General features: G+C 44.2%; 1 protein-coding gene across 7 annotated transcripts in view; it reads right to left on the bottom strand.

Annotated features, from left to right (window-relative positions):
- The window catches only part of LOC106588837 (adhesion G protein-coupled receptor B2), a 499,757-nt gene that overhangs the window by 121,267 nt on the left and 366,316 nt on the right, over positions 1-12,174 (bottom strand). For all 7 annotated transcript variants that reach the window (XM_082970202.1, XM_045709852.2, XM_045709853.2 and 4 more), the window contains exon 15: positions 12,094-12,137. In XM_082970202.1, the coding sequence (XP_082826328.1) occupies positions 12,094-12,137 (44 nt within the window). The remainder of the gene's footprint in view (positions 1-12,093; positions 12,138-12,174) is intronic.

The following is a 12,174-nucleotide window of genomic DNA, read 5'->3' as shown; positions in this document are numbered from 1 at the left end:
GGACCTTGTAAAGATGCTGGAGGAAACAGGTACAAAAGTGTCTATATCCACATTAAAATGAGTCCTATATCACCATAACCTGAAAAGCCGCTCAGCAAGGAAGAAGCCACTGCTCCAAAACCGCTTTAAAAACGCCAGTTTGCAACTGCACATGGGGACAAAGATCATACTTTTTGGAGAAATGTCCTCTGGTCTGATTAAACAAAACTAGAACTGTTTGGCCATAATGACCATCATTATGTTTGGAGGAAAAAGGGGCAGGCTTGCAAGCCGAAGAACACCATCCCAACCGTGAAGCGCGGGGGTGGCAGCATCATGTTGTGGGGGTGCTTTGCTGCAGGAGGGTCTGGTGCACTTCACAAAATAGATGGCATCATGAGGTAGGACAATTATGTGGATATATTGAAGCAACAGCTCAAAACATTAGTCAGGAAGTTAAAGCTTGGTCGCAAATGGGTCTTCCAAATGGAAAATGACCCAAAATTTTGTGGGAAGTTTGTGGAAGTCTACCCATTTAATCCTAGTAAAAACTTGGGTCAAACACTCATGTGGCTTACACCAAATACTAATTGAGTGTATGTAAACTTCTGACCCACTGGGAATGTGATGAAAGAAATAAAAGCTGAACTAAATCATTCTCGCTACTATTATTCTGACATTTCACATTCTTAAAATAAAGTGGTGATCCTAACTGACCTAAGACAGGGAATTTTTACTAGGATTAAATATCAGGAATTGTGAAAAACTGAGTTTAAATGTATTTGGCTAAAGTGTACATAAACTTCCGACTTCAACTGTAGGTACGTGGTAACAGCGCAATTTGCCAAGGCAAGAAACTCTGAGCGCAGCCCAATCCATTTCACAGAACCGCTTGTTGCAATTTCGATAAGGCTCTCTTGTTCAGATATTGGTAAGTAAACTGGAGGCAGGGCATGAGAGAGATAACGAATCCAGTTGTTTGTGTCGTCCATTTCGGGAAAGTACCTGCGTAATTCCGCACCCAGCTCACTCAGGTGCTTAGGTATATCACATTTGACATTGTCCGTAAGCTTGAGTTCATTTGCACACAAAAAAATCATACAATGATGGAAAGACATGTGTGTTGTCATTGTTAATGCAGACAGAAAAGAGCTCCAACTTATTAATCATAGCCTCAATTTTGTCCCGCACATTGAATATAGTTTCGGAGAGTCCCTGTAATCCTAGATTCAGATCATTCAGGCGAGAAAAAACATTACCCATATAGGCCAGTCATGTGAGAAACTTGTCATCATGCAAGTGGTCAGACAAGTGAAAGTTATGGTCAGTAAATAAAACTTTAAGCTTGTCTCTCAATAAAAAAAAGTGTCAATACTTTGCCCCTTGATAACCAGTGCACTTCTGTATCTGGTAAAAGTGTTACATGGTCGCTGACTATATCATTGCATTGCACAGAAAATACACGAGAGTTCAGGGGCCTTGCTTTAACAAAGTTAACCATTTTCACTGTAGTGTCCCAAACGTCTTTCAAGCTGTCAGGCATTCCCCTTGGCAGCAAGAGCCTCTCGGTGGACGCTGCACTGTACCAAAGTGGTGTCGGAAGCAACTGCTTGCACGTGCGTTACCACTCCACTATGTCTCCCTTTCATGGCTTTTGCACCATCAGTCCAGATACCAAAACATATTGACCACCAAAGTTCATTTGATGTCACAAAGCTGTCCAGTACTTAAAAAATATCCTCTCCTGTTGTCCTGGTTTCCAAAAGAGGATGTCTTCCTTAATTGACCCCATAAACATAACTGACATATACCAGGAGTCTTTGCCAGGCCCGCCACGTCTGTTGACTCATCCAGCTGTAAAGCATAGAATTCACTGGCTTGTATGTGAAGCAGTAATTGTTTCAAAACATCTCCTGCCATGTCACTTTTGAGTCTATAAATAATGTTGTTTGATGAAGGCATTGTCTGTATCGTTTTTTTGGCCTTTTCCCCAAGCATTTTCCCAGCCATATGCGCGGCAGCGGGAAGAACTAAGTCCTCCACAATAGTATGGGGCTTGCCTGTTCTCGCCACTCGGTAGCTCACCATATAAGACGCTTCTAGCCTCTTCTTATTAATGGTATCTGTTGCTTTACTACATGTCTTAGTACTCGAAAGCCATCTTTATTCTCGCAACAAACTTTATTTTTCAAATTGTCATGTTTCATTTCTAAATGTCTGCGCAAGAGTGAAGGTTTCCAGCGAGAGAGTAACGGTTAATGTGATTGGGTGTACATTATTTGACTTGGCTACCTGTATTTGACATTGTGTTGTTATTTCGCTGAACACTAGATGGTCTATTTATTTTTTTGGCAGTGAAACGAGGATACTCAGGTGAGAAAAATGCCCCGTTGGAAAATATAAATGTACTGTTTGAAAACGGTCGTCGAAGGAAGTGGACCAAAATGCAGCGGGTACGTGAATGCTCATATTTATTTTATTACGAACACCACACAAAAACAACAAAACGGGAAAAAAACGAACGACAGCTAACAGTTCTGCAGGCTAAACATAGCAGTGCACAAATACAACCTCCCACAAAGGGACAGGTGAAAACAGGCTACCTAAGTATGACTCTCAATCAGCAACAACGATGTACAGCTGTTCCTGATTGAGAGCCATACCAGGCCTACACAAAGAAATACACAACATAGATAGAACCTAGAATACGACACCTAGAACATAACCCAAAAACCCCGGAATACTCAAACCAAACACCCCTCTACATAAACACACCCCCCGAACCACATAAAAAAAATACCCCCCTGCCACGTCCTGACCAAACTACAATAACAAATGACCCCTTTACTGGTCAGAACGTGACAAGATTTTTTTAATCGTTTTTTAATATATATATATATATATATATATATATATATATATATATATATAAATATATATATATATATATATATATATATATATATATATATATATTTTTTTTTTTTTATTTTTTTTTTTATGTGAATCACATTTTTATTTGGCGTACCCCGACGGCATTATGCGTACACAAGTTTGGGAATACCTGCTCTAGAGGGAAGGATATAACGTATAGAAATATAGCAGAGCAATCAGGAAACATGCAGGTTACAATGAGTAACAGATCACATGACATTAGACCATTAGAATCATGGATCAAATATGATTGGAGTGCTCAGTTACAATAAAATGTAATTTAATATAGAATGTCAGTTACTATAGAATGTCAGTCACTATAGAATGTCAGTCACTACAGAATGTCAATGACTATAGAATGTCAATCACTGTAGAATGTCAGTGACTATAGAATGTCAATGACTATAGAATGTCAATCACTGTAGAATGTCAGTCACTACTGAATGTCAGTGACTATAGAATGTCAATGACTGTAGAATGTCAGTGACTACAGAATGTCAGTCGATATAGAATGTCAGTCGATATAGAATGTCAGTCACTACTGAACGTCAGTGACTGTAGAATGTCAGTGACTATAGAATGTCAGTCACTACTGAATGTCAGTCACTATAGAATGTCAGTCACTATAGAATGTCAGTCACTACAGAATGTCAGAGACTATAGAATGTGAGTGACTATAGAATGTCAGTCACTACTGAATGTCAGTCACAATAGAATGTCAGTCACTATAGAATGTCAGTCACCATAGAATCTCAATCACTATAGACTTTTTCCACATTTTGTAACATTACAGCCTTATTCTAAAATGGATTAAAAAAAATCCATCAATATTCAAACAAAATACCCCATAATGACAAAGTGAAAATAGGATTTTAGACGTTTTTGCAAATGTATTAAAAATAAAACAGAAATACCTTATTTACATAAGTATTCAGACCCTTTGCTATGAGACTCAAAATTGAGTTTCGGTGCATCCTGTTTCAATTGATCATCCTTGTTAGAACAACTTGATTGGAGTCAACCTTTGATCAATTCAATTGATTGGACATGAAATGGAAAGACACACACCTGTCTATATAAGGTCCCACAGTTGACAGTACATGTCAGAGCAAAAACCAAGCACTGAGCTCCGAGACAGGATTGTGTCAAGGCATAGATCTAGGGAAGGGTACCAATACATTTGCCAAAAAAGCAACCAAAGGACTCTCAGACCATGAGAAACAAGATTCTCTGGTCTAATGAAACTCTTTTGGCCTGAATGCCAAGCGTCATGTCTGGAGGAAACCTGGCACCATCCCTACGGTGAAGCATGGGGGTGGCAGCATCATGCAGTGAGGGTGTTTTTCAGCGGGCAGGGACTGGGACACTAGTTAGGATCAAGGGCAAGATGAACGGAGCAAAGTACAGAGAGATCCTTGTTGAAAACCTGCTCCAGAGCGCTCAGGACCTCAGACAGGGATGAAGGTTCACCTTTCAACAGGACAACGACCCTAAGCACACAGCCAAGGCAATGCAGGAGTGGCTTCGGGACAAGTCTCTGAATGTCCTTGAGTGGCCCAGCCAGGGGCCGGACATGAACCCGATCTAACATCTCTGCATTGAGAGAATGATTTATTGTATACTTTTTTTCTTTCATCACATTCCCAGTGGGTCAGAAGTTTACATACACTCAATTAGTATTTGGTAGCATTGCCTTTAAATTGTTTAACTTCGGTCAAATGTGTCGGTTAGCCTTCCACAAGTTTCCCACAATAAGTTGGGTGAATTTTGGCCCATTCCTCCTGACAGAGCTGGTGTTACTGAGTCAGGTTCGTAGGCCTCCTTGCTTGCATGCGCTTTTTCAGTTCTGCCCACACATTTTCTATAGGATTGAGGTCAGGGCTTTGTGATGGCAATGACCTTGCATTTGTTGTCTTTAAGCCATTTTGCCACAACTTTGGAAGTATACTTGGGGTCATTGTCCATTTGGAAGACCCATTTGAGACCAAGCATTAACTTCCTGACTGATGTCTTGAGATGTTGCTTCAATATATCCACATAAATTTCCTCCCTTATGATGCCATCTATTTTGTGAAGTGCACCAGTCCCTCCTGCAGCAAAGCACCCCCAGGACACGATGCTGCAACTCCCGTGCTTCATGGTTGGGATGGGGTTCTTCGGCTTGCAAGCCTCCCCCTTTTTCCTCCAAACATAAAGATGGTCATTATGGCCAAACAGTTCTATTTTCGTTTCATCAGACCATAGGACATTTCTCCAAAAAGTACGATCTTTGTCCCAATGTGCAGTTGCAAACCGTAGTCTGGCGTTTTTAAAGCGGTTTTGGAGCAGTGGCTTCTTCCTTGCTGAGCGGCCTTTCAGGTTATGTCGATATAGGACTCGTTTTAATGTGGATATAGATACTTTGTACCTGTTTCTTCCAGATCTTCACAAGGTCCTTTGCTTCTGTTCTGAGATTGATTTGCACTTTTCGCACCAAAGTACGTTCATCTCTAGGAGACAGAACGCATCTCCTTCCTGAGTGGTATGACGGCTGCGTGGTCCCATGGTGTTTATACTTGCGTACTATTGTTTGTACAGATGAACGTGGTACCTTCAGGCATTTGGAAATTGCTCCAAAAGATGAACCAGACTTGTGGAGATCTACGATTTCTTTTCTGAGGTCTTGGCTGATTTCTTTTGATTTTCCCATGATGTCAAGCAAGGAGGCACTGAGTTTGAAGGTAGGCCTTGAAATACATCCACAGGTATACCTTCAATTGACTCAAATGATGAAATTAGCCTATCAGAAGCTTCTAAAGCCATGACATCATTTTCTGGAATTTTCCAAGTCTTTTAAAGACAGGGTCAACTTACCCACTGACCCACTGGAATTGTGATACAGTGAATTATAATTATATGTGTGGAGTGGTTGAAAAACAAGTTTTAATGACTCCAACCTAAGTGTATGTAAACTTCTGACTTCATCTGTACGTGTGTATGTGTGTGTATGCACCCCTGTGTGTGTGTATGTGTGTGTATGCATCCCTGCGTGTATGCTTGTGTGCTTGTGTGTGTGAGCTCGACTGTGCGTGTTTGCGCATGCATGTGTGTGTGTGTGTGTTGTGACGGCAGGAGGTCTGACCCCCAAAGCATGCATGTGTTCTGGATCAAGGGAGAGAGGGAGATGCTGGAGGCAAGGTCAGGGACCACTCTGGAGAGAGGAGCAGAAAATCCATCATCATTTCAGAGGCAGCAGAGGCATGACCTAGCCAGAGAGAGAGAGAACAATGCTACATACCACCACACCTTTTAAGTGCAGTTATAACAACATATGATAACGTCAATCTCTTACACAACTATGCTTTTGTTTTGATAAAGGAAGGAAAGCAATGGTGAAGGATAAAAAGTAAGAGTGGTCTCTATAGCACAATACAGCTAGCTCAATATGGTCAATGTGTACCCAGCCTGAACATCTCTTTCTCCGACTCTCTCTCTCTTCTCTCTCTCTCTGCCTCTCTATCTACCTCACTCTCTCTGCCTCACTCACTTTCTCTCTCTCTATACCTCTCTTTTGTTCTCTCTCACTCTGTCTCCCTCACTCTCTCTCATTACCCCTCTCTCCCTTCATGCTAGATGTTTAACTTTGCCATACTGCATGTGAAAAACCCTATTGTATAGTGGGAGTTGGACAAGAGTGGAAGGGGTTAGGATCTGCTATCCTGTTAACCACTCAGGCTTTGATCACCCTACCTGAACCAAGATAGAGACCTCAACCCACCTGAACCCAGTTACATAAAGTTTGACACAGATCCATACATATGATTTACAGAGAAAGTGAGGGATAGAGAGATTGATAGAGAGAGAGAGAGAGAGAGAGAGAGAGAGAGAGAGAGAGAGAGAGAGAGAGAGAGAGAGAGAGAGAGAGAGAGAGGCAGTAAGAGAGAGCGTGTGAATGTGGGCACACCAGATGGTACGGACATATGGGCCTGTAAAAAAACAAAACATAACAGAACAAAACTGAACTGTGAACAGAAACTGTGGGCCAACTTAGCCTGTTAGCAGAGCCCATCAAAATGTGGCTATTACTCTCACAAACTTACAAACATCCACATACACACAAATACAAACACGAGCAGGGGATGATGTTCGGCTCAAGAGATTTATGTCCCGATGCAGTCCTTAATCCCTAACTGAGTGTCTGTTTTAGGGACTGACACACACACACACACACAAACACAAACACACACACACACACACACACACACACACACACACACACACACACACACACACACACACACACACACACACACACACACACACGCATGCGCGCACACACACACACACACACACACACACACACACACACACACACACACACACACACACACACACATAGACACACGCCTGCACACACACACACACACACACACACACACACACACACACACCACACCCACACACACACACACACACACACATCATTCATCTCTATAGGAGGTCAGTTTAAAATATTACAAGCCATGTACAGTATATACAATATAGTTAAATGTTCTTAAGTGAAGTGAAATCATATGTGACTTTACTAAAGGCAACAAAAAATGGAGACAGAGAAAAGATTATCCTTCCCTCTCTGTGGTTACCAATATCCTCCACTCCCCTCTAGCTGTCTGTTCGTTCTGTTTCTCTCAGCTGAAGGCATGGAGGTTCGTCTTGTGACAGGGGGGTTTGTGAGAGGTGAAAGACTTCTGTAAACAAACAAAGCTTTTTACTGCAGCATGTTATTGTATCTCTGCATGATCCTTCCTCAGGTACCCATCTGTCTACCTGTCTCCCAGCCTGTCTCCCTGTCTCTCTGTCTGCTTGTCTCCCTGTCTCTCTGTCTGCCTGTCTCCCTGTCTGTCTCCTTGTCTCTCTGTCTGCCTGTCTCCCTGTCTGTCTCCCTGGCTGTCTGTCTCCCTGGCTGTCTGTCTCCCTGTCTGTCTCCCTATCTGTCTCCCTGTCTCTCTGGCTGCCTGTCACCCTGGCTGCCTGTCTCCCTGTCTGTCTCTCTGTCTGCCTGTCTCCCTGGTTGCCTGTCTCCCTGTCTGTCTCTCTGTCTGCCTGTCTGCCTGTTTCCCTGTCTTTCTCCCTGTCTGCCTGTCTGCCTGTTTCCCTGTCTTTCTCCCTGTCTGTCTCCCTGTCTGTCTCCCTGGCTCCCTGTCTCCCTGTCTGTCTCCGTGTCTGTCTCCCTGTCTCTCTGTCTGCCTGTCTCCCTGTCTTCCTGTCTCTCTGTCTCCCTGTCTCCCTGTCTGTCTCCCTGCCTGTCTCCCTGTCTGTCTATCTCTCTGTCTCTCTGTCTCCCTGTTTCTCTGTCTCCCTGGGTTATACACACACTAGGACATACGCAGACGCACGCACATCCACACACACAATTTTCTCTGGGTTAGAGATAAAAGTACTACTATACTCATCTTCCCCGAGTACCTATTAGGGGAGCATGCGCATGCATGTGTGTGTGTGTGTGTGTGTGGTGTGTGTGTGTGTGTGTGTGTATTGCCTAATCTTTCTCAAACAGACATGGCTACAGTATATTCCTGGGTTTTTGGTTTTATTGCTGTGTGATAGTGATCTCTGTATCTCCCTGCTTGGTAATCAGACTGGCTGGCTCCTATGTTAACGATGGGGAGGTTAATGTGATTGGAATGCTAATCTGGATGGTGTTTAATTGTTTTTGCAGAGCTGATTGTTTCCAAGATGGAAACCGCCACTTTTAGGGCTGTGGATAACGATTAATTGTTATGCAAATGACCATGGCTATTGTCATAATTGTATTTATTTGTTTGTTTGTTTTTGCTTGTAAAGCATCATAATGTATTTAGAAAATGTGCTATGACATACCTAATGAATACAACACAGCTTTGGTGACAGCCCTCGCTTGTAACTTTTGGACATCAATCTTATCCTCCCGACTGTGCCGTGCTAGTAAAACGATTACCCACTTTACAGCCAACATTGTTTTAAACTGCTATCGGCTAAACTTGATCTACTTGAATATAAAGTTGAATCCCCCTTCTCCTAAAATGAATGTATTAAGACGAGTATGGCGATGTCACACCCTGATCTTAGAGAGCCTTTTTATTCTCTATTTTGGTTAGGTCGGGGTGTGACTAGGGTGGGCATTCTAGTTTCTTTGTTTCTATGTTGGCCTAGTATGGTTCCCAATCAAAGGCAGCTATTTATCGTTGTCTCTGATTGGGGATCATATTTAGGCAGCCTTTTCCCACCTATAGTTTGTGGGATCTTGTTTTTGTATAGTTGCCTTGTTGCACTACAATACTGCATGTTTGTTAGTCTTTGTTGTTTTGGTTGTAAGTTTCACTATTAAATAATATGTGTAACACTACGCACGCTGCGCCTTGGTCCACTCATTTCAACAAGCGTGACATAAGATCCCACCACCAACGGACCAAGCAGCGTGCCCAGGAGGAGCAGGGATCCTGGGCCTGGGAGGAAAGCCAGGACTGGAGGACATCCTGGACTTGGGAGGAAATAATGGCAGGAGACAAAAGCCTGCTATGGAAACAGGCGGAAGCAGCGAAGGAGGAATGACGACGCCAGAGTTCGCGGCCAGGACACAAGCCCAAAAGACAGCACCATTGATTTTGGGGTGGGGGGGGCACACAGAGTGGTCGGCGGAGCCGAGGGGTGAACCAGAGACAGTCAGGGAGTCGAGTGAGGAACTTGACGAAAGATTCCGGAGAGAGGTGTTGGCGTTGAGAGCGCTGCAGAGCGGGCGTGCTGAGGAGCGTGACACCAGTCCGGTGTCATATGCACCAGTTTCACGCATCTGGCCTCCAGTGCGCCGCCCCAGTCCGGTACGTCCTGTGTCTCCTCCACGCACTCGCCCTGAGGTGTGTGTTACCGTTCCAGTACCAGGTGTGCCGGTTCTACGCACCGTGTCTCCAGTGCGCCTCCACAGCCCGGTACGTCCTGTGCCAGCTCCCCGCACTTGCTGTGCGAAGGTTGTCATCTGTCCAGGATGTGTTGTGCCAGCTCTACGCTCCAGACCTCCAGTGCGCCTCCACGGTCCAGTATATTCTGTGCGTCTCCCCAGCCCGGTACGTCCTGTGCCAGCTCCACGCTCCAGGCCTCCTGTGTGTCCCCCCAGGCCGGTATGTCCTATGCCAGCTCCACGCTCCAGTCCTCCTGTGCGTCTCCCCAGCCCGGTACATCCTGTGCCAGCTCCACGCTCGAAGCCTCCAGTGATGATCCATGGCCCGAAGCCTCCAGTGTTGATCCATGGCCCGGAGCCTCCAGTGATGATCCATGGCTGGGAGCCTCCAGTGATGATCCATGGCCCGGAGCCTCCAGTGATGATCTATGGCCCGAAGCCTCCAGTGATGATCCATGGCCCAGAGCCTCTAGTGATGATCCAGGGTCCAGAGCCTCTAGAGACGATCCAAGGTTCGGAGCCTCCAGCAACGGTTCCCAGTCCAGAGCTTCCGGCGACAGTTCCCAGTCCAGAACTTCCGGCAACGGTTCCCGGTCCGGAGCCTCCGGCGACGATTCACGGTCCGGTTCCTCCGGCGACGATCCACGGTCCGGAGCCTCCGGCGACGATCCACGGTCCGATTCCTCCGGCGGCGATCCACGGTCCGGGGTCCCCGGCAACGATCTACGGTCCGGTTCCTCCGGCAACGATTCACGGTCCAGAGCCTCCGGCGATGATCCACAGACCGGTTCCATGGAAGCGGAGGGATCCGCAATCGGAGCGGGGTCTACATCCCGAACCGGAGCCGCCACCGAGGCTAGATGCCAACCCAGACCCTCCCCCATAGAGTCAGGTTTTGCGGCCGGAGTCCGCACCTTTTGGGGGGGGGGGGGGCTACCGTCACACCCTGATCTTAGAGAGCCTTTTTATTCTCTATTTTGGTTAGGTCGGGGTGTGACTAGGGTGGGCATTCTAGTTTCTTTGTTTCTATGTTGGCCTAGTATGGTTCCCAATCAAAGGCAGCTGTTTATCGTTGTCTCTGATTGGGGATCATATTTAGGCAGCCTTTTCCCACCTATAGTTTGTGGGATCTTGTTTTTGTATAGTTGCCTTGTGCACTGCAATACTGCACGTTTGTTAGTCTTGTTTTGGTTGTTTTGGTTGTAACAAGCGTGACAGGCGATTATTATTTTTTGTTCACAGTTATTATCCAGAATTGTCAGTAACACACGATTACACAATAATTGAGCCAGCGCTAGCTGCTTTGATGATTGGCAATCTCAATTTCTTCCCTCTTACTTATATAGGGATTTTGTTACCATGTCAAACAGACAGTATTGCATAATATATGGGATTAAATTGTCTTGAGTTGTGCTGTGATAACTCTCTTGGGAGACAGTTTGTGAATGTTATATTTTGAATATTTGATGATTTAAAATGTTGGATGTGTAATTTAAAGTTCAATTAGAACTCCAAAGCCTTTGGTGAGCTGTGGAAATATTCTCCTTTTGAAGAATAATACACACAATCAATCAATAAATTAATCGTAAGTTAACCTAGCAGGTGGAATCTCTAGTCACCCTCCGACATATCACCTATTGATTGGTCATTTCTGTCCTACATCAGACTTTAATCTCATTTGTCAGTGTTGACCTGAGCTGTGCTCTCATTGGTCAGTGGTCACCTGAGCTGTGCATATCGATAATCAAAACTGTCCACTCATTTCATAGTAGGCCTATGTTAAAGGTCTAATGCAGCCATTATTATCTCAATATCAAATCATTTCTGGATAACAATTTTAACTGTGATTGTTTTCAGTTAAAATTGTCAAAAATACACAAAAATAGCTTTTTGCTAAGAAGCTATTTTTGTGTATTTTTGACCATTTTAATTAAACTCAATCATTTTCAAAATGTCACATTATTTATTCCAACCTCATGATGTGGAAAAATATATAAAACACAGCAAAATACAGTTTTTGACTGCACTGGGTCTTTAAATAAAAACAAACCAAATACATTAATAAAATTGCCTTTGAGCGGTTGAGCATAGAAACAATTCTGTATTTAATTGAATTATTCAATTAACACTGTGGCTGGCTCTTCATTAAAATGTTTTCACTCTATTAATTAAGTGAAGAAACCACACATCACACATCGCAGCTAACCAAGAGCATGTGTGTCTGCGTGTGCGTGTGAGCTTGTGGAGACAGAGTAAAAGTGACTTACGGGTTCCCATAGTCCCAGACAACACACTGAGGATCTGATGTGCCCTGCAAGAAACAAAAGAGGAGAGGGGGAGTGGGAACA

Source organism: Salmo salar, chromosome 27 (genome assembly GCF_965601325.2).
Source record: "Salmo salar chromosome 27, fSalSal1, whole genome shotgun sequence".
Taxonomy (NCBI): domain Eukaryota; kingdom Metazoa; phylum Chordata; class Actinopteri; order Salmoniformes; family Salmonidae; genus Salmo; species Salmo salar.
Note: the sequence above shows the minus strand (reverse complement) of the source record. Positions and strands in the feature narration are given on the sequence as shown.